This window comes from Crocodylus siamensis, chromosome 5, assembly GCF_052110815.1.
Source record: "Crocodylus siamensis isolate JL-2025a chromosome 5, ASM5211081v1, whole genome shotgun sequence".
Taxonomy (NCBI): Eukaryota; Metazoa; Chordata; order Crocodylia; family Crocodylidae; genus Crocodylus; species Crocodylus siamensis.
This window is the reverse complement of record NC_143399.1, coordinates 864046-886421: the sequence shown is the minus strand read 5'-3', so window position 1 is coordinate 886421 and position 22376 is coordinate 864046. Positions and strand designations below refer to the sequence as shown.

Here is a 22376-nt window from a genome sequence, read left to right as displayed (position 1 = left end):
GGACTCATCCCATTCAAAGCCAACCTCTGCTGCTGGCCCACGAGGCTGCGGGAACCAGGCACGGGCAGCGGTGGTGGGATGGAGTCGGCAATCGCTGGACAGACACCAGCAGCTTCCTGATGGATGCGCTTCAGTCTCCAGGGCTGCAGTGTAAAATCCAGCCCCGCGGCTAAAGCGAGACAGGTATTTGTGGGGAGAAGACCCCTGCCAACAGCCTGACGAGAGGGTGGGCTGGCTGCAAGGGCCCCATGCTTGGAGGGACAGCTTGCTGCTGCAGCTTGCCAGACGTGCACCCCCTTCTCCTCGGAGACGCGCATCAGCCAGGTGCCAAAGCGAGCTGCAGGAACGCCTCTGAGTACTGCCAGCACCGCAGGCGCTGGGCTGGGAGGTCCCATCCTGCTCCACTGCGTGATGAGATGCAACCAAGTCGGGAGAGGCAGACGGGGCCAGAGGGCCAGCCTGGCAGTCTGCCCCTGCACCTCCGTCTGCAAGCGCTGGGCACGGGGCAGCACATCGGGTCGCTGCGTCCCCGTCACAGACAGGGCTGCGCTGCCTCTTCCGGAGGCCAGCGTCCAGCATCTTCTTGCCCCGCGTTAGCAAACCGGCTGACGCAGGCTCACACACGTATGCGGAGGACGCTGGGGACAGTGGCCAAGCCCACCCTAGGGCTGCTCCCCATCCAACGGCGCATCTGCTTCCATGAACTGCGTGTGCCACGACGTCTGTCTTGGAGCGCAGCCGCTGAAGGAACCCGTGGGCTCACGCCGCCTCCAGCCCCGAACCCCCCGGTAGCTCGCGATGCATTGAAAGGTCCAGGACGCATGCCACGTGGCTCTGCTCTGACGCCCCGCGGTGATCCCCACTGCCTTTCAAAGAGCCAAGCGGGCCTTTGTGGGGCTGGTCTTTGCAGCCTCCTGCTCGCAGCTCCTCACCGTTGCTGCAGGTCCTGCGCCTTCGCAGCCACGCTGCGTTACTTCCTCCAACGTTATGTCCCGCCAGGGAGAGCCCTCCACGAACCTCGCCATAACACCGGGGCAGGGAGCCGCTCGCTATTGCCAGGAGAGCTCAAGGATGCCAGGGGCCCAAAGTGAAAATGCGTTCAGCAGCCACGGCATGGCCCATTGCCGCTTGCCTGCGTCAGGGGGGTCCCAGCTGTCATCGCTAAAAGTCTGGCTACACTGCAGTTGAGACCGAGCACCCTTCATGAGACTGCTTAAGAAATCCCTTGAAATGAGCTGAAAGGCAGAGGGCCCTGGACAGAAGGCCAGACCCGCGCCCGAGAGCGATGTCCCGCGGGGCCGCACGTTACAAGGAAGAACCGGCGTGCGGGAAGGGGGACTGTGCCGGGCGCTCAGACAGAGCAGCTCTGCCCCGTGCCAGGCAGCCCTTCATGGGGAATTTAATCTCCTGGACCAGATGAAGCCACGAAAGCTCCCTGGAGACAGCCAAAGCCCTCACTATCGATTTGTTAATGGCACCAACTCCAAGGGTCTCCGCGCAGCCCCAATAAAGCAACACCCGGCCTGCCCACACGCAGTGCTTGCCACCAGGACAATATCTCCTTTAATTAAATCTGTTACAGTGGAATATGACACCCTTTGGGATGTAGATTTGGTGTGAGACTGTTTATCAAGTGTAGATAATACTAATTGTTCCCATGGAGATTTATCTGCTGTACTAGCTGCAGCTTTCAGATCTGGCCTCCGCACCCCCGTGCCTGAGCCAGGCAGATAGCGGGGAGGTGAATCTTGTTTATAAAGCAGGAACTCCTGAAGGTTAAGGATTTCTATCAGGCAGCACAGCCGCAGCCCAGGAGCCGACCCTCTTAGCTCCCAGGCCCAGCTCGCGCGCACCTGTGTGTCTGGGAATATTAACAGACGGGAGACGGTCTCTGAGAAATGGCCTTAATAACACTCTTGTTTGCATGACTGCTCTTCAGCTACCGAGTAACCGACGCCATCTGCTCCGGCGTTGCGTTGGGGTTAATCCTCAGCAGGAGCAGACCGTGACTCACTGCTCGTGCAGGCCCTGGCGGCTGCAAGGCAGGGACGAGACATCGGCTAGCGACGGCCTCCCCTCCCGTTTAAGCAGTGTTCCCACCCCTTCCTGGTGCTGCAGGCGATGGGCAGGCGCCCTGTGCTGTGGCCCCCAGGATTAGGAGGTCCCTGCCCTGCCCTGGACCGGCCCTTCGCCGCTGAGGATGGACAAGAAGGGACAGGGACAGGAACCTCCTTCTGGTTTAATGCCTGGATCCAGAGTGGGGGACTCTGCATGCTCCTCATCCTGGTGCACAGGTTCCCTGGCCTTCAGCCCCGGCAGCTCTGCGCACGGGCAGGAGTGCAGGCCTCCCCCGCCCTGCAGCCCAGCACGTGAGCACGCAGCCCAGTGCAGAACGAGAGCGGCTGGGGAAGTCTGGTCATCTTGGCCCCCCTGCTGCTGGGAGAGGGACCATCTACAAGGGTGGCTGTGGGGGAGATGCTGCTGGGACCCTGGCTCCAGCAGACCACAGGTTTGCTCTGCCTCCCTTCCCAGCAGTGTGGTGGGGTGACATTCCCTTCCTCTCGGGGTGCTGCGAGGATAAGCTCATCGATGCCCGAGAGATGCTCGGGCAGGAGCCCCAGCGCAGAGGGACAGGATGCTCCCGCTGCATCTGTTTTGGACTTCCAGAGATAGCGCGGACCGGCCTTATCCTGGGGGCTGCAGCACAGGGCTGCAGACAGGCCGCCCAGAGAGCAGTGCAGTCAGAATGGGAGGAGCAGAGACGTGGTGCTTGTCTGCATGGGCCTGCACCCACTTCACAGGGATTCCCATCCCGCAGCCTGGCCTGCTCCCCGCACCCGCACCCTGGCAGAGGGCCAGGGCTTGGCTCCTGCTTCCTATCAGCGTGCAAACAGGCCACCCAGGGCCTGGTGCCTGAGACCAGGGAGACACGCGCTGGGCACAGGAGAGCTGCAGCCGTTCAAACAGAGTGTCCCCAGGAAGACCGACGGAGAGGGGTTTTGTCCTATGTGGTGTAAACAGCGTCCTGCACCCTGCCATGGACGTGGTGCCCTGCTGTGGGCAGGGTCGAGGGACAGGTTGCCTTTTGCACGGTCTTGCCCATCCAAGCCCAGCACTGGGGTTGCCGTTCTGACTCTTCCAGGGCGGTCTGTGGCCTGTGCCCTTCTCCTGTAGCTGCAGGAGGGCACTCTCCCACCCTGACCAGGCCTCCACTGGTGCGGAGAACCTGGGAATGGCTTTCTACCGTGCCAGAGGGTGAGAACAAACCCTGAGGCCACAGCGAAGGGAACGCCTTGTCGCCGCCAGGCAGTGATGGGAAGCACTTGCAGGTGATGCCAGGGGGGACGAGACACCGGTGGGGAGAGTGGGCACCTCGCCCTGTCTGTGCATCGGTTGCAGCTGGTCAGGAAACAGGCATCACTAAGGGCCTTGGGTGGACGCACGAGTCCCCCTGCCCCCGGACAGGATGTGCTGGAGCAGGGGATGCTCAGGACCAGCAGGCGCGGGGGGTGGGCTGGCAGTGGGGGGTTAACACACGGAGCACACACTCCTCCGGCCCATGCCTGACCCCGGACACGGAGGCTGCTTAGCCCTGCTGCTAGGGGCCCTGTACGGCTCGCCAGCTACCGCCTGAGGCAGGAGGCTGCACGTACTACAGCAGTGGTGCTGAAGAACACGTCCCAGGGCGGCGGCCCCCACCCCCAGCCTGGTGCACCCCTTCCCTTCCCAGTCTGCCCCAAGCCACCCCGGGGCCCCCTCCTAGCAAGCCACGCCCAGCTCAGCACAGCACGCTTCCCATCGCTTCCTGCTGGCACAGAAGTCGTCATTATTCCCATTTGTACTGACACTGCTTGCGGCTGGCCCTGGCCCACAACTCGGCGTGAGGGAAGGAGGGTGAGAGGTGGCCGGGGCCTCTGCACTGCGCCAGGGCTGTACACATGGAGACCTCTGCAGCTGAAAAGGTCCCCAGATGGGCACCGGCACCGGCACGACCATGCTCAGCTCCCCTGCATCCGACAGCCCAGCGCAGCCCCGGGCAACGGTGCTGGACGCGCTGCGCTGCAGAAGGCCGCTCCCCCCACCACGGGAGCATCTCCACGCCCGGCCTTGTGGGCCTTACCTTGAAAGGCACTGAAGACTTATAGGAGTCCGGCACCTCCCAACTCAGCAGCACGGAGGTTTTCATCGCCGCATTGACGCGGAAGTTCTTCGCAAACACTGAAACGAGAAACAACACCGCTGAGCTCTCGCACGCGTGCAGGGAGGGAGCTGTGCGGCCGCAAGGCTGCAGGCTGCGTCCTGCCACGGCAGCCTGGGTCAGAGAGCTTGGCTGCAGTAGGAGAGAGGGGGAGGCAAGGAGAGGACAGCCCGGCAGCGTCTTTACGGAGTCGCCCGTGGAGTTTCCTTCCGACTGTACTCTCCAGCGTCTGAGAGCGGCGGGTGCCGACTGAGCTGCCACCCTCCTCTTTCCCCCTCCGCTCGGCCCTTTGCTGTGATCAAAGAGCAGCAGCTCTCAGGTGTGGGCTGTGCCGACGATGCTACCTTGCAGGTCGGCACTGGAGCCAGCAAAATGCCTTTCATGTGCAGATGAAACAGGGGAGCCGGCGTGTGAAATGACAAAGGCAATTACATTACTGCCGAGGACTCCCCACCTCGTCACCGGTGATGTCAGGGAAGCTCCCTGTGCTGAGCTGCTTTTGCTCTTGGAAACCCCGGGATCGGCAGCCACACTAGCCAGAGGGAGGGTGCCTTCCTGGGGTCAGGGTGTGCTGGCGAGCGCTTACCTTGATCGACGGGCATGGTCCGGGACTGGATGCTGGGGCTGAGGGGTCCAGGCCCCTTGCTGGTGCGGGCCCTGACTTTGATGTCATAGGTGGTGTCGGGCTTCAGGTTGGTGAGGGTGATGTTGGTGTTCCTGGTGACGTTGGTCAGGTCCTGCTGGCTGTTGATGTCCCTGTACACCACCGTGTAGCTGACGATGCGCCCGTTCCTCTCGGCCAGCACGGGGGGGTCCCAGGCCACCTCGGTGGTGGAGGTGGTGAGCCCCACCACGCGCAGGTTCTGTGGGAAGCCGCTGGGCACGTCCTCCGTGATCGTGATCTCCTTCTCGAACTCCTCCCCCAGGCCTGCCCGGTTCTTGGCCGACAGCTTGAAGATGTAAGTGGCTCCCTTGTGCAGGTTGGTCACGGTGTAGTGATGGTCGTCCCTCCCGAAGTCGATCGTGTTCATCTTCTCCTCGTCCACCCGCTTGTACTGCAGCCGGTAGCCCAGCAGCTCCCCCACCATCTCCTTGGGTGGGTGCCACTGCATGAGCGCTGTGTTCATGGCCGTCGGGCTGATCATCACTGAGGGCTTGCCGGGGACTGAAACAGAAACACACGGTGACTTCCCACATGCAGAAGCAGGAGAAGGCTGTGGGTGCAGGAGAACTGGCCTAACTCTAGGGTGCGCGTGGCTCATGTAGGGGCCCAAACCCAGGTGCTGATGGAAGCTGGGCCCAGTCCATTTTTCAACCCCCTCCCCCAAATCCTACTGTCTAAGCAGGTGACCAACTCAGTGGTCAGCAGCACTGCACACATCTACTTCCTGGTCAGCACTGGCTCTAGGACCCCTTCAGGTGCCACACCAGTCCCAGGGATGCCTCTGCCCCTCTCCGGTCAGTGCCTGCCATGCGGATGTGGACAGCTGCCGCCTCCGAACCATGATGACCTGTTCTGCGGCAGACGCGTGGAAGCCCCCCCAGTGGCTTGCTGCTCCCTCAGGAAGCAGATGCTTTGCATCCCTGAACTGCGATTTCGCCATCTGCACAGGCAGCCCGTGGAGCCGGGTGGGCCGCTTGCAATCAGAGTGTATTTTGCTGTCACTGATGAGCTCGTTCACCAAGCGAATGCCGGTGTGATTGGCGAGCCACTCCCGGGCAATTGTGTTTGTGCTGCACGCGCTCGGGGCTGCTGCTGTCCCAGGTTAGAGACCGGCGGCTTAAATTGATGCTTTAATAACGCGAGCCCCCTTCCACTTAGAGCGGGAACGTGTCATCGTCTCCAATCAGCTCCAGTTTGTACACAGATCAGCCGACAAGGAAGACATTTAGAAACAATGGCGCGGCGCGGTGATTGAGGAGGAAAAACAGGGAAGGCGTTGGGCAGCAGCACAGCCTGGATCCCTGTCTTCACGTGGTATTTAAATGCTGCGGCCTACTGGCACGTGGAAAACGAGAACAGATCTGGCAGCCTGTGGGCCCAACCCTGCCCTCGTTAGCCAACAGTGCCGCTCCCTGGTGGGCAAGGCAAGCCTGGCCGTTGTCTCCCCGGGGTGGGGGGGCGGCCCTTAAATTCAGCATGGCGTGCTGCATGCATGTCGTGTCGTGGGGAGGTTTGCAGCAGGCAGCTGTGTCACAGAGACATTTTGGACGCTTCTCCTGTTTATGGTGCAGCTACCAGCCTCTGATGGGCAGCGCGTGCCACGGTGAGGCCAGAGGGATGGGGCCGCAGCAAGGCTGACCAGAGAGGGTACCTCTGGAGCTACCCTGGCATCACAGGCAACTTGAGGAGACAGCAAAGGGCGTCTGGGGTCAGCGTGTTGGGAGCCAGGATTTCTAGCTCGCACCAAACGCCCTCCTGCAATTAGGAGTGATACCTGCTGGTCTGAAATGCTGCAAAGCAATGACCTGTAGCCTGGAACTGGCCAGCGCAATGCGGACGAGATGCCACCGCCTAATTGGCACTAGGTCTGAGGGCCGAGGCAGCGCGCCTCCAGCAAGCTCACAAAGTGCATCCAAAGGTGAGGCGTCCCTGCCCCCAGCTCTCGTGGGCAGGCTCGTCCGATTGCAGGGGGAGTTCCCCAGCTGGGCTCGTCGGGATCCAGAGGCCAGACAGCGGGGTCTGCAGCACTGCCCGTGCCCAGGTTACAGATCTCCTGAGGCCGCAGGAGCAGCCCTCCTTGCTTACCGAGACGTAGGCAGGAGCATCGCATATTGGCTGGGTCCCTGCTGTAAATCTCCTTCTCAGAACAGAGCAGGCGCAGGAAACACGCCCGCCCCATACCCCAATCCAGCTTCCAGCGCACCAGAAAACTGCGCGGGGAAAGCACTGCATTTCATGGGGGATGAAGTGAGCTTGGCCGTGGGGCTGGCTCCCTGCTCCTGGCTCGCCGGGCTGCCTGCGGGAGCTCAGGCTGCGGGGCTCAGGACACTTCACTGGCACCCCCCCGTGCCGCATGATCCATGCGTTCCAACCCCTAAAAGCCTGGGGTCCAGGCGTGTGGATCACGTGTATCCTTCCCCCTCCACAGGAGCACGGATCTTCCTCAGCACCTTCAACCACATCAGCTGCTGCTCAACGGGGCTGTCCCTGCTGCCCTCCCTCCGCCCCGGGCGCCACGTGCTCACCTGCCCCCGTGGTCGTGATGACTTTGGGCTTGCTGCGTGCGCCGTCCCCCTTGGTGGTGTAGGCTGCAACCGTGATGGAGTAGGTGGTCTCGGGCAGCAGGCCACTGATGATGGTTTCCTGTGGGTCCGTCCACGCAGCAAGCAGAAGGGAAGCAACAAGAAACACGCGCCGTTACCACACGGGATGCAGAAGGGAACGCACGGACCACCATGCGTCGCACCCAGGCGAGCAGGCAACTCAACCCGTGCAGAGCTAGCAGGAGGGGGCAGCCCTCGTCAAGGAGCTTATTCACTCTCTGTTAGTGCATCTCAGAGCCTGGAGACCCGGTGCACGTAACCGAAATCCTCAGCAGCCTGCCGGCAGGGTTGACCTCCAGGGAAGAGGGGGGTGGGCAGGGAGGCGACCCCAGCACCCACCACCTCCCCTCAGCTCCTTGCCTCCTTTCTCCACCACTCTGCCGCTTACAGCAGCTCAGGTTAGGAAGCGGTTTCTGTGCAACGCTGGACAGGCCTCGGGGGCAGCCCGCCCCCGAGCAGGCCACATGAGGACAAGAGGATCACAACAAGCCGGAGCAAACGGCCAGGTCAGGAAAGCACCGGGGGACTCGTTCTGGCACGATTAAAACTCGGCCTGAAGCCAAGCTGAGTGCTGCCGCCGGCCACGGGAGCTCACGTAGGGGCGGGGAGTCGCTGGACTCTGAGATAAGGGGTGCGGGTGGATGGCAACCGGTGCCCCCCACGCTTCAGCTCTGCTGCAGCACTGCTGCGAGGGACGGCCATGGGCGCAGCGGCGAGGCGGCTCTCGGGGGAGGGAGGAGCAGCGCGGGGTGGTTTCAGCTCGGCTCAGCCTCTGGGCTGTGTAGCCCCCGGGGCGCCAAGCTGGGCACCTGGTACCTGCGGTGCTGGTGGTGCGCCCTGGAGGGGACGCTTGGCTGCCCAGAGAGAGGGCACGCGCCCTGGCCTGCCCGGCTGCTGAGCCCCGGGCGACAGGAGGGTGCGATCTCAGCCGCGGCTGCACGGCACAACGCTGCGCGAGACGGCCCGCTGCTCCTCTCCCGCGACAGCGCAGCTGCAAGGGGCCCTGCCTTGGCCCGGAAAGCTGCCTGTGGTGTGGCTGGGAGGAACAGAGCTCAGGGGCCGTCCCGAGAGAGCCAGCCCCAGCCGGAGAGCCGCCCCGGCACAGACCCAGCTCGGGTGGGCTGCAGGCCTGGCTGCGCCGTGCCGCAGCGCCGTCCGAGTGCTGCTCACCCCAGGCACCGGGCCGCGTAGAGGCATCCTCCCTGGACGGAAACGAACCGGAGAAGGAGCTACGGCTGACCGGGCACAGGACGAGGAGGGTCTGGGTGTGAGTGTGATGGGGAGGGCCCACCGGAGAGCTGCGTAACGGCCGCCTCCTGGGACTGGGGGGGTCCTTGGAGCCAGGAAGGGACGAGGGGGGCCTGGGCATCACCGCCTTCCTGAACGGCCTTGGCACCAGCACCGCTTGCCAGGGAGCCCACCCTCTGCCCTCGCTTCACCCCAAAGCTACCACCCTGCCGCCCGGGCGTAACCAGCAGCCCCGAAACAAATCAACAAGCCCCAGCAAGAACGACACCAAAATCACAGGGCGAGCCCGGCTCCCGCTCCCCCGGCGGCAGGCCAGGAGGGGGAGTGAGGGCAGGAGCAGGTGGGCGGGCGCCGCGGCCCGCGCAGGCTGTGGGGACACACTCGCGCAAGAACGGCAGGCTCCGAGCATCCCGGGAGGACCCAGCTCCTCCCCGGTCCATGCAGATGCATTCACACGCAAGGGCATGCACCGGGAGCCCAGCCAGCAAGCAGGGAGGAGGGGACGACAGCGAGGGGTGGACGGAGGGATGATTGCACCAGGTAAACAGAGGGCTGTCATCGCGGCGCCGCGCCTGCCCGGCCGAACGCCTCCTCTTGGCACGGAGGGACAAGCCGCCTGCGCCTGGAGGCTGGCGGCGGGGCGTGTAATTGAATCGCTGACTCTAGAAAGGTCATTTTCTAGTTTGTTCCTCCAAATTTATATTTCAAAATTACGTGGGAAAAATTGGATTTAACTGTTTAAATGAGATTGTTTTCTTATTACAGCCTTTGTTTCAGCCAAAGGTCATGGTTGAGAGCGCGGGTTATTTTTCATGAGCAGGATCAATGAGGTTTAGAGATTATAGATCTAATTTTACCACATAACTAGCTAGGCCAACGCCTGCAGAAAGCAGGCTGCACCTCCCGAGTCGATCACTTGAGTCTGCCTAAAATTGCATTGCAACAAGCTGGAAATACAGATTATAGAAAATGTCAATTGCTTTTCTGCATTTAGCAGCAATCTAAATGCCAATTTTCTCTGGATTTGCTGCTTGTGGAAGGCTTCACGATGTAACTCTCTGGCCTCATTAAGGGAGAGAAAGGGATGTTTTGACAGCACTATGTCTACAAAATTCACAAATCGATTTACCAAACCCCTCTGATCCAAACAGGAACACACACGAGTGGTACTTACGTGGTCCACGGAGTCCTCAGCCCTCCACTGATGGGGAGAAAGGGGAGAGGAGAGAAAAATGGAGACACAGGAGTTTTAAGGGACCACTTCTAGGAAGGGGCTGACGACAAGAAGAGCGCGGGTTAGCAGGGCCGGGCGTGGGGTTATCACGCAGACACACGAGGGATCCCTCCGCCTGGGCCGGGCCAAGGACGCAGCACAACCGCCTGCATGCAGCCAGCCTGTGCAGAAGGGCTAGGAGCGCACACGCACGGGGGCCGGAGCTGCACGCACATGCACACCCCCGACACCTGCTAGCTCTTCTCACGGGCTCTCCAGCTTTGCTGATGCTAGGCATTGCTGTGGCAGCAGAGAGGGCAGCAGCAATGCAGACAAGGTCACCAGCAGCCTAGGCCGCTCGGCCCCGCTCTGCGCCTGGCGCCGCCGAGGGACCAGTCCTCCTTGTTGCGCCTGCCCCGGAAACAGAGCGGCAGCAACAGAGAGGGCTCGGGTCCCGAAACGCCCCAGCCCCCGTCTCACTGCTAACCTAAGATGGCAGCAGACGAGGAGCTGGAGGAGCTGGTGTATCGTAGCTGCGTTTCAGTTGACAAGGGGCTTCTCCTTCCCCAGCACCTGCCCGGGAGCACTTCAGCACCCGCAGCCACCCGAGCAGCTGCAAGTGGCGCCTAATCTGAGCTCCGAACCAGACGCTGCGTGCTCACGGGAAGCCAGGGCAGGAGCTGTTGCTCTCGAGGGCCTCGTGCTGCCTGGGAACAAGCACCGGGGAGGACTTCTCTCTCGCCAGGATCTAAACGCCCCCACGGCCCTGCCAAAGAGCAGCGAGCAGCACACGCACGCCGTCCGCGCCCCCGCCTCCAACGATGCGCTAAGGCGGCTCCCGGGAGGCACGCGGGTTTCCAGTCGTCCCCGAGATCGGATTCTGCTGCCAAGAGCGCATGGGGCATGGCAGCTTCAGCCAGGGCGAGGCTGCTACGGTCACGAGGCTTTCTGCCGACTGCTGACAGAGGGCACTGGCTGAACCCAGATTTTTCAGCCAGGGCAGTCAGTCCCTCCGCCCCGAGAGCATGGGTGTGCGGTCCCAGTCCCGGCTCCGTTACGGACTCACAGCGGGAGCCCGAGCGAGCTGTCCGACGGGGCTGGGTGCTGCCGAGCTGAGCTAACCTTTGCAGAGGGCCAGGGACCTGGAGATGGCAGATGCCCCAGACGGGGTCAGTGATACTAAAAGCCACAAGGTGCCTCTCGCAGACTCCTCCCCGGGGGGTTCCTGCCGGCCGGATCCCTCCAGGCACTTCCTCAGCATTCAAATAAAATCAACGTTTATGCTGTTTTAGTCTACGCATCCAAGGAAAGCAGCCACTGATGGGACAACGCCTCCCGGACTCTCTTCTAGGTCCCACACTGAACGGCACTAACCTGCTGCTGCAACTGTCCCCATAAACCACGACAGAGAAGCCAGGTCACCCCCGGAGAGCTCTGCAAAAGCAAAGTCCTGACTGAGGACGGCCGGCATCAGAGCCTAGGCGCCCTCTCCATGCTCAGCCCTCCTGCCAGCGCCCGGCTGCACCGAGCTGCTCGGCTTTGCGCCCTGCTCCGTCGGGCTGGCTGGACGAGGACGACGGGACTGGCAGCCTTTTCTTTCAGGAGACCATGGTGCTGCGACCGGGCTGGGACAGCACGTGGCCCCATCCTACACATGACAAGGGCGACCAGCTGGACCACGGAGAAGAGCCGCGGGGGCGGCGTTCGGGAGAGCCTCCCCGGCCCAGCAGCCTGCCCGCTCCACCTCCGTCAGGCTCGGAGCAGAGTTCGACCCCGGAGGCGTCGTGCGCGCTGCCCTCATCAGTGCGACATCCTCCCCCTTCGGATCCGGGGATCCATCTCAGCTGCAGAAACAGGCCTGAGGAGCCAGGCCTGGCTCAACCCTTCAAACTGAATTTATATCCATTACGGAAATATCACCGGCAGATAAAAAAACATTTCCCTCCTAAACCAGCTCAATTGCTTCCTAAGTGCTTAAGGTTGCTGAGCAAGACAAATTGATCTCAGGACCCAGTCGCCGTAATGAAAAGGATTCAGCTGGTGCTGAGCGCCAGGCGAGGCGGTGCAGGCAGGCGCTGACGCTAACGGCGCGCATCTATGTCCGCAGAGGTGCCGTCACGACATTTCATTCTGCGCTCCCACGTGGCGCAGCACGGACGCGTCTCGCAAAGGGGACGGCAGCCCTCCCTGAGCACGGCGGCTCTGCCGGCAGCACCGGCTCAGGCCCTTCGGGCCAGCCCCAGCCGCGGGAGCCGGATTTGGGGCTCTCTTGGATTCTCCTCTCTTGCTCAGGACCGGAGCAGAGGAGCGGCCTCACTGCTCTGCAGCTTCGCCTCGCCTCCGGACCAGGCGAGCCGAGCCAGGAGCTCAGGGGCTTTCTGGGAAGCATCACAAGAAACTTCTGCAAGCCACTCAATGGGTCCAAGGGGGAGCCTTCCTCCAAGTCCTCCCGATGCCGGGGTGGGCCCATGGCTCTTTTCCGTCCCCCAGCTCCCCCCAGGCTTCCCAGCTCGCTACCGGCCCCAGGCACTTGCTGTTACTTCCCTCTGCCTTTTCCGGGAGGCCGGGCAGGGTGTGCGCGGAGATGGTCCACCAGCACTGGACACGGACCAGCCGGTTGTGAGACCTGCTCTTGGCCTCGCCGGCCCTGAAGACCTCTCTCGGGAGGGCGCGTGCTCCTGGTGCCGGCTGGCTCCTTCGGCTACGTCTGGAAAGGGGCCGAGGAAGCACCGCGTAGGCCTGTGCTCCCGGAGCGCCAGCTGGCTCGGGGAGGCCCGGCTCGAGCCAGGCTGGAGGGATGCTGTGGCAGTGCACCGAGGAGGCAAGACACGCAAGCCGGCGAGGCTGGAAGCGGCCCAGCGACGCCGAGAGATGGCCGGGCCGTTGCCCAGGGCTTGGCAGACAGCACCAAAGGCACACGGGTCCTCCGCAGCCCTCACACCTCTTCTCTGGGTGAGAGGATGCAGGGTCACTCCCAGGACTGGGCATGGATGCCCACAGGAAGCAGCTGGGAAAGGGTCCCGCTCCCCCCGAACCAGCCCGTCCCATTAAACCACATCTTGGCTGGGCCCGAGCGCCCGCCTCAGGGCAAGCTCCCCACTTCCTTCGCGCCAGGTGCCCCAAGACAGACGAGCTCTCCGTCTCCCGCCTGCCCCGTCGGCACCACCGCCCGCTGTCCCTGTCCCACCCTCAGAGGCTCTCGTGCTCGGAGGAGCCCGGGGCGCTCAGACATCGAGCTGAAAGAAACCGCTCTTCTGCTTCCCCGTCTCCTCCGTCCTTCCCTGCACCGGTGCTCTCGCGGCCGGCACCTCCCGGCTGCCCCAGACGGACGCGGGGCTGCGCCACGATGCTCAGCAAAGAGGAGGAGAGCCGCCCCCGCCCACCCCCGGCCCCGGCGGCCCTGCGGGCGACAGCGCCGCAGCCGGCGGCGCACAGGCCCCGCTCGGCGAAGACGCCGCGCCTGTCGCTGTGCCGGGTCTCGCGGGGCACGGACGCCGGCTCGGCCTGTCCGTCGGGGAGGTGAGGGCGCAGGCTGGAAATGGACTTCAGTCTGGCGAGAGCTGGCAGGGGTAATCAGTCACAGGCATCGCTCCGGCGGGAGACTCGCCGCGGGACCTTCCTCCCAGCCAATTATCCTCCCCCGGCAGGAGGCTGGGCAAGAACACGCGGTCCGTCCGGCCCCGCAGCCCGGGCAGCCCGCTCCGCTCCGACGGGTCTGGCAACTAGGCAGGCAGGTTATCTGAACCGCTAACATCTCCACTGCTCTTCACGTTTCCTTTCATCTTCATTTACTCCCATATAGTTCTCATCTTCAAACAGCGAACACCGTGAGTCAGCTCTCCTGCTGGTGTCTTTATAACATCTGCGGGCAGTCGATTACATGGGACGAGCCTCCTCACAGCCAGCCGACGCTCGGGGCCCAGCACCCGGGGAAGGGGTCCCTGCCCTACCGCTGCGCCATGGAAAGTGCCCTCTGACCCCCGATCTTCGTGCGGTTTAATCCTGCCCCGTGGGCTGAGACGCGCCCTGTGCCGGTGCCGAGCAGGGCTGGCGTGCCCGTGTGCACCCCGGCCTTCGTGACGGGCGCTCTCCAGGGATCCTCCCCGACACGGCTTGAGGAAAACCCCGGGTGTGATGAGGCCGCTGGCGCCCTGCACAGACTCCCGGGCCCGTCAGCTGCAGGCACGAGAGCGTCCTCGCGAACAGGACCATGAGCGCCTGCCTCCTCGCTGCTGGCAAGACGAGGTCCTCTTCTAATGACCGGGAGCCTTTCTGCCTTGGCACCGCGGCTCCCACCACGGCGCGCTGCTTCTCGCCTTCGCTTCCTTGCGGGTTTCAGTCTGGGTGTCGCCGAGACGGCCGCAAACTCAGCACCCGCGGCCCAAGCCGGGATGCACTGCAAGAGGCCAGGAGCCCGCTCAGCTGACCGGCTTGGCCCCAGCTCTGACGAAGAGCACGCTCTCCCACGGGACGCCCCGACCCGATCAGCAAGACGTGGGCGTGAGACGGGCTGAGGCGCTCGCGGGAGGCTCACTCTGGCCTGCCCCGGGAGCACCTCGTTAGCCCCCCGCGGCCTCAGGCTGCTTCTGTGGGAGACGCAGCCCCAGAAAGGCACTTCCTGGTCGACTCGCACAAATCAGCCCCTGGCCCCTCTCTCCCCCCATCCGCGGGTTTTCCCCTCCGCGCTCTGCTCCCCGCCGACACGCATAAAGGATTCACAGTGGCGTTCAGGATAGGGATTGATTAATCGCCGCCATGCTCCATCACGCCTTGGGCAGTGGCCAGCCTGGCATCGACCCCGCGGTGCTCCCGACGGCGGCACGGCGCGGGCTGCGCTCACATGATCCTCCGGGCCTGGAACGGCGTGGGCTCGTGCCGCGTCAGACGAGGGAGCCCTGCTCCGAGGGGAGAGGCAGCGGGTCTGAGCTTCCCTGGGCCCCAGGGAAAACAGGGCACGGGCGACTGCTGCTCCTTGCCCAGGCTGACCCGAAGCAGACTCGAGGTGTGGGAGGCGGTGGGGGGGATGGTGGCCCCGCGTCTGCTCGGCTAGAAGCCATGGAGCCGGCACTCAGCAGGGGGCGACTGCGAACGGGGGACGCGCCCCATAGACAGGGGGTCCCACCCCCAGGCAGCCGGGGCTGCGTGTCTGCGTTTCAGGGCTGCGAGCCCGGGGAAGCGTCAGCATCCGAGGGGGAATGTGGCAGCCTGCAGGCAGGGCCCGGCCCCATCGCGCCCAACACCGGGAGACGCATGGCTTTCAGGGCTCGGGGGCACCCCGCACCACGGTGGCCCGGCTGCCCCTCCAAGGGCGGCACCTCTCCTCAGCATCACCCCTTGCCCAGCGCTGCTGGCATGCAGGAAAGGGGGCAGAGTCCGAGAGCCGCGGGCTGGCAGGGAGCTGCAGGGTCACATCCAGTCCAACCCCCTGAGGCACGATCAGGCCCATCCAAACCAGCCCAGGCAAGCCCCGTGTCTGAGCTCTGAGCGACACGACAGTCACCCCCGACAGCCCTGGGCATCGCCCCCACCCCTGCCCCAGGAAAGCAGGGGGGCCGTGGCTGCCGGCGTCCTGCTGCTGCAAAGAGGGTTCGCAGACACTCCAGAGACCCCAGGCAGAGGAAGGCAAACCTCCTCCCCAGTCCAGACCAGTCTGAGCAGGAGGGGAAATCCCTTCCTGCCCCAGTGCAGCGTTGGGTTGACCCTCCAGCCAGGATCCCGCGGGGGGGGCCAGCAGGAGCACTGGCACAGCCCAGTCCCATCCCCAGCCTGGGCTGCGGCAGCCCCCAGCACCGCTGGGGGAGGCTTGCAACCCCCTGGAGCACCGTCAGAGAGCCTGGCAGGGTGTGCATCGAGACGCAGGCAGCTCTGCGCATTCCCCACCGGGCAGGGGCCGGCCTGCGGGGAGTCCAACGAGGACACAGGCTCGCGCTCGCCTGGGCCTCTCCTCCCCGTCGGCGTGGGACGGGAGCTTCCAGGGAGCCCCCACTTCTGTGGCCGAGGCAACCTCCCCCAGGACCCTCGCTGCCAGCCCCTGCTGCAAAGGCAGGATGCCAGGAGGCTCATTCAGAAATCAACCCCCGCCCCAAACGCCCCCCGCAGCAGTACCTGCGCCTCCGATAACATGACGTCCTTGATGACCGGCTGCCCTCGCGGCTCATTGCTTTCCAGCTTCACGTAAGTCACCTGGTAGCCCCGGATCTGCCCGTGCTGCTTGTTGGAGAGGGGCAGTTTCCAGCTGACCCGGATGGCCGTCGAATTCACGGACTCCACCTCCACCTTCCGCGGCGGGGCGCTGGGCACTAGGACACACGAGGCACAGACCGTGTGAACGGCGCCTGCCCCCCCATCTCCCGCCTCCTCCCCAACCCATGGGGCCTGCTGCCGTCTGCGTTACCTCCCTGCCCTCGCCCTTTCCCAGCTGGATCTCCCCGGTGCCCACGCAGCTCCCGTTACGATACCCAGTGCAACGTCTTGTGCAGAGCGCTTGCCTTCCCTGTGGGGCAGCTGCTTTTGGCAGGGGCAGCACACGGGGCCTGGAGCCGCACCCTGATCACGGGCCCGCCTGGCCACGGCAGCCAGAGAAGGCTAACGGGGAGGAAAGGCTCCCCCAGAGACAATAACCCTGAGCTCCAAGAGCACGGTTGCTGAACGCCGCCCGATAACAGAGCCTGTGGGGATGGTGACAGCTCTGGGTGGACTGTATTTCATGCACGGCTAGCTGAACACTTTTTGATAATGAGATGAAAAATTATGCTGCCCTGGAAATATCAATTCCTTGGCAAGGTGAGCCACGCTTAAAAATGTATTTATACCCTATTTACCATTTGGAAAAATTACATCCTTATTACTTTTCTGCTTCTGCATTGATGGTGACAAAAACGTCAATGCGAAGACATTAGTGCTTTCTGTGGCTCTCGGGAAGTGTCCTCTGACTGAACCGGCTGGGAGCCCTTCGGTGGGCACGGCTGTGATGCACACGCCTGCCCGGCTCAAAGGTCACAGCCTGCTCCTCGGGCCCACCGCGTCTTCCCTGGGAATACCAGGGGCTCGGAAAGCCGCGTGCACCCCAATCCTCAGCGCGGCAGGACAGCACGGCAATTAGATAATTAGGGACAGATCGCTGACAGGCAGGCGGGATGAACGCTGTTATTGCAACCAACTCGATGGGAAGAAACAGCTTCCCGGCAGGCAAGCACGGTCTTTAAGCCTTAGGGCAATTCATTATTTTCCCCAGATGTCTTTCTTAATTGTAGATAATTAAATAAAATGGAGAAAGGAGGGATGGGGTGTCTCGGCACTGCTTGGCCGGCTCAAGGTGCGAGGCTGGAGGGGGTTTGCATGCTGAAGGCCCCCGCCGTGACATGCTGCGTTGTCATCCAAACCACTCGTCTCCGTGACCTCGGGTGAGTCAAGGGGCTTCCCTGTCTGAGCGAGCCAGCCCCCCTTCCTACCTACTCGGCCAGCCGGGCGCCTCAGCACGATCCTCCCTGAGAAGCTCAGAAAGCTGCCGAGCCGTGCGAGCGCTCGCAGGCAGCATCGGCGCTGGCAGGGGCTGCCGGGGAGGCTTCCAGGCAGGTACAAGCTCACGGGCGATGTTAAAAGGTGCCGAAGCTCTTGGAAAGCCTCGTCCCACCGGGCTCGCTAGGAGTCCCAGCCCGCTGGAGCCGGGAAGGTGACCCCCCACAATGAACGCCTGCGCCGTACGCGCGGTGGGTGTGAGCAAGGAGCCGAGCTGAGGTGGAGGAGGGAAAGTTCAATTTGTTTGCCTCTCACTCCGAGCTCTGCATTTCGCTTTCCTCCCTTACAGGGCTCTACCGCGCGCCAGCCTGCCGGAGCAATCCAAATCATTCCTGACAGCTCGACTGGGATGTCCAACCGCAGTGCCCTACAAGTAAATAGGAGAGCTGGCCACGACATTTCTGGGGTAGCAGCTTCCCCGAGGCGATGGCTCCGCTGAAGGATTTGAAGCAAACGGTACAGGGAGCAGGACACACAGATGTGTTCGCACGCCGGGGAAACCGCCAGCCAGTGCTTCCCAGCGCCAAGGAGGCACGAGGGACAACTGCAAACTGCCCGGGTCTGATCTGCCAGCCCGGCTGGGCGCGCGGAGAGGGTCCCCTTCGGGCCTACTGGCCACTTCTCCACCTCACTCCGTCCCCTGACACGCGCGGCTCCGCGGCGGTCCTGGCCGTCACGCTGAGCAGCGGCACATTCAAAGGGAAGGGGCTTAAGTCCCAGTGACGTGACTGACAGTCTCACTAATACAAAGCAATTTTTCTCCGGCTGCCCCGGCCGGCGAAGCATCCCGCCCGTGCGATATGCTGACTCTTGAGCAGAACAGATTTATATAAGCTGCGGCCTGCCTGGGAGCCGGGGCGGGAAGCAGCTTCCAGCAACGCTTGCACGGCTCCGAGGGACTTAATTTCCTCTCTCTGATCTGCCACGTTTCAGGTCAGTAAGTCGAGTTTAAATCCCGGGCCCGCAATGCAGGGGAGCAGCCGCACGGCACCTGCCGCCGGCAGGCGCGTCTCCTCCCAGAGACCGCAAGGCAGGCGCAGGCGACTGGCGCCGCCAGGGCCCAGGCCAGCGGCCGCGCCGGCCCCGAGGGCGCTCGGCAGAGATGCGGCAGGGCAAGCAGCGCAGCTCCTCGTCCGAAACGGGACGCTTCCCCCACCTGCCAGCAGCTGGCCCTGCGCTACGCGCGGGTCGGCGAGAAACGCTACCGGGCTGGGGGCATCCTCCTGCCAAGAGGGTCCTGGCACAGCAGGGAAGCGCCTAGCATCACCTACCATCCTCGTCAGTGCGCACGTGCACGGGGAGGCTCTCCGGGCCGGGGCCCACATCGGTGTGAGCCCGCACCCACACCTTGTACTCGGTCCATTTCTCCAGGTCCGTGATCTCCCAGCTGGAGCGCTCCTGTCCAATGCCTTCCACCACGTGCTTGGCGCCATCCTCTCCTTCCACCGCCTGGTATGCAATGGAGTACTGCGTGATCACCCCATTGCGGCTCTGGGCCGGCGGCGGCACCCAACTTACCCGGATGGTGGTGGAGCTGGTGCTTACACACTCGACCTCTTGGGGCGGGGCGGAGGGGGCTGGGGACAAATAAATGAGGGGGTGGGGAGATGAAGGGAAATAAGTGGAAGGAGAAACCAAAATGGACGGGGCGCTCTTACCCAGCCAGCCGAGCACACGAAATGCAGCCTGAACAACCCTTGCCCTCCTAACCCAGCGCGGGGGCCGATCATCTCCGAGCACCCGCTGCATTTCCCGGCCCGCGCATGGCGCTGGATGCCGTCCCACTGGTAGCCAACAGCAGCGCAGGGAGAAAGGGGGAAGAGAGACGGGGACGAGAGCAAAGAAGATGCTTCCAGCTGATTGCGAGAAAAGATGGGACCAGAAGGCAGGAGGGACAGAGGGGAAGACTCGTGCCCTGAGAGCGGCAAGGCCGCGGGATGGGACGGGGAGGAACGTGGCGCCAGGCGGCTTGCAGGGAGTCAGCACAGAGCTGTGAAATGGGGGCAGGCAAGGCCTCTTCTCCTCCTCGGTGAAAATCTGCTGCGAGCCTGAGCTGCGACAGCGTGCACCGTACCGTCAGGGCGGTCCAGACCCGGGCGGAGGGAGGGAACCGCGCTGGTCTTGGACCGTCCCCCGCCTGCTACCCTGGCGCTGCTGGGACGGAGCAAGGCCCGGGCCCTGCTAGGGCGGCACTGTGGGCATGGGGGGCAGTCAGCCCGGTACCGTCTCTGCCGGGAGCTGCAGCCAGTGCCGAGGCCCGCGGCACGGGAGACATGGTCTCGCTCTGGACTGGTCACTGCTGGGGGGTCTCGGGGACGAGGCACTTTCCCGGCTGAAGACACTGACTTGGGGGGGGGGGTGGCCCGACAGCCCCCTCCCTCACGGCCTGGGTCTCAGGAGTGGGGGGCCTGGCTCTTCTCCCTTGGTGTCGTGTCAATGAGACTTGGTTCGGGGCTGGAGGCCAACAGGCCCCCGGCTCCCAGGGGGACCCTGCCCGGCAGGGGACGAGCCCACCTCAGCTTACAGCGTCCAAACCAGTGAGCGAGGGAGGACCCCCCGGGTGCAGATGGACCGAGTGGTCCCAGAGCAGGAAGGTGTCCAGCGACCGGGCAGTGCCAGGCAGGGGCAGAGGCAGGGTGGACGGCAGTGACCAAGGGGCTGGGAAGGTGCAGGAGCAGAGATCACCCGATCCCGTCTGCCCTGTGTCTGTACGGGCCTGCTTCTGGCCTCTCCTCGCCTGGGATCCCGGGCTGCGACAGCCCCTTCGCCCGCACAGCCAAACTGCCGGTAGCAAGGAGGACGGGGCAGGGCAGCGAGGGAGCAACGAGGGGTAGGCAGGGCAGAGGCCAATTCCCAGACGCCGAGCAATGCTGGAGGCTGGGAAGTGGACGCAGGGCAGCCCGAGCGGAGCCGTCCCCATTGCACCCACCAGCAGAGGCTCCAGGGATCTCAGCTGGGGCACAGCCTCCGCCGTGGCCCCACGGCTGCCAGAGCCAAGGCGGCACAGGCTGGAAGGAGATTTTGGCAATGGGGCTGCGTGCACTGAGCGGCCGGGGGGGGACGGGGCCCGTCAGAGATGGAGGAGAGAGAGGAAGCCAGCAGGGCAGAGGCAGAGAAGGAGCAGCCCGGGGCTGACAGAGCACCTACGTCTTCCCCAGTTAGGGCCAGGGGTAGGGGGAGAAGAGTGGCTGCAGGAGAGGGAGAGGGCAGCGTGCAGACGGGTGCCACAGGGCTGGGGGGAGCCCTGCCCTCGGCACAGCCTGGCAGGACAGCCTGCTTTGGCCAAACACCTGAGCTGCACAGCGCTTGGTCCAGGGGGCTGCCTGGCAGGCGTCTCGGGACCCCTTCCACCCCGGCGGCTGGCTGGGTAAGAGTCCCGCGGGCAGCGTGCAAAACAAGCTTAAAGGAAACAAAACAGACCTCAGACACATGAGCAGGATCAACTGAAAATGGGCACGGCATGGAAATGTCCCCCCACCCATGCTCCGGGCAGGCCAGGCCAGGCACACGTGCACACACGCCGCCACACACCACAAGGCTCGGCTGGCTGCAGGCTACTCGCTCGCCCGCGGGCCTGGGCTGCAGCCCCCGGCGTCATTGCGCCGGAGCGACGGGCCGGCTCGCGCTGCTCTGGTCTGTGCGGGGCCAGCGGGACGGCTGCATGTCCTGGTCACCGCTCCCTGCGCTAGGGGCACCCGGGCGAGGGAGGCGCGGTTCAGCTGTGGCAGGGGAGGAGATGCATTTTGGGGAGAGGGGCCTTAGGGGCGCTTCCTGCACCCACCTGCCATGCAGCAGGAAGCAGCTCGAAAGCTCGGTGGCTGCACTGGCCTGTTCTGCCCCCTCTCTAACAGACCCGAACGATCATGTGAACTGGCCTCCTAATGAGCTTCTTCCTAGGCTGGGCTGACCCCACTCTGCGGCGGCGGGCGGCGAGGCCCTGCAGAGTCCTCCGGGCAGCGGGGCGCTGCTGGGAAAGCCCAGCGGGCAGCAGCAGGGCAATGCCCACCTGGCTGCGCGAATGATGCCTCGCGCCTTCCTCTCCTTTGGGTGGGCAGAAAGCCTCCCTACCGGCACATACAGACAGGATGCGCCAGGGTGTCTCCCGAAGGAGACCTGCACTGTCCACACCATGGGTGCAATCTCCATCTCCACCTATGGAGCCAGGCAACCCTGCTACCTCCAGTGCGAAGCCGCCTTGGATCATGCTCACGGCCACTGACATGGTGCCAATGCCGGGGCTCTCCCAGAGACGGCTCCTGTTTCTTGCTGTTAATGTGGAGGGGCGAGGAAAGGCCCAAGCCTTCGCTGGCGATGGAGAGTGCTGTCCAGCGCCACTGGGAACAAGGGTTAGGAGCCACTCGGGAATGTGGAGGACATCCCCCACGGTCAAATACTCATAGTGGCTTGATCCAAGCAGCACTCAGTTTTTTCAGGTCCAATCTACTGCACCCAAACTAAGGTGTTGTTATCCTGAGCCTGTGCAGAAGAGGTCAGCGGGGCCCTGGCAATCGCTATGCTAATGGAGGGACGGAAAACAGGGTGCCCGCACTTCCCTGGAAGAGACGGTCATCCTCCTCAGCAGTGGAGTCGCTCCGCCATGCCCTTTCCCCACCCCGCACAGTCACAAGATCCGGGCAGACGGCCCCAGTAGAAAGTCTCTTTCCCCTCTTTTTAATGGTCTTTGCATAACAGCGAACCCAGAAATCATTAGTGAAAACGAGCTTATTGCCGAGCCCTTCGATAGCCCTAATCTGCTTATGCACAGCACTCTGAGCTGCCAATCACAGCCCTGAGCACCGCGGCTCCGCGATCACGTGGGGCAGGGAGAGGATGGAAGTGATACTGCCGGGGTCACCTCACTATCTGGCCTCTCCTTTCGCTCCGCGGCGGTGGCCCCAGAGCTGCAGCCGGGCAGCCGCCTCCTGCACTGGC

The 22376-nt window shown here is 63.7% G+C and overlaps 1 protein-coding gene across 4 annotated transcripts in view; it reads right to left on the bottom strand.

Annotated features, from left to right (window-relative positions):
* The window catches only part of PTPRF (protein tyrosine phosphatase receptor type F), a 422531-nt gene that overhangs the window by 42300 nt on the left and 357855 nt on the right, over positions 1-22376 (bottom strand). For 3 of the 4 annotated variants that reach the window (XM_090047886.1, XM_090047883.1, XM_090047884.1), the window contains 6 exons: positions 18716-19021; positions 16032-16225; positions 9888-9914; positions 7388-7505; positions 4785-5363; positions 4121-4218 (listed from right to left, as the gene is read on the bottom strand). In XM_090047886.1, coding sequence (XP_089904012.1) covers positions 4121-4218; positions 4785-5363; positions 7388-7505; positions 9888-9914; positions 16032-16225; positions 18716-19021 — 1322 coding nt within the window. The remainder of the gene's footprint in view (positions 1-4120; positions 4219-4784; positions 5364-7387; positions 7506-9887; positions 9915-16031; positions 16226-18715; positions 19022-22376) is intronic. The other variant, XM_090047885.1, reaches the window with a different exon arrangement.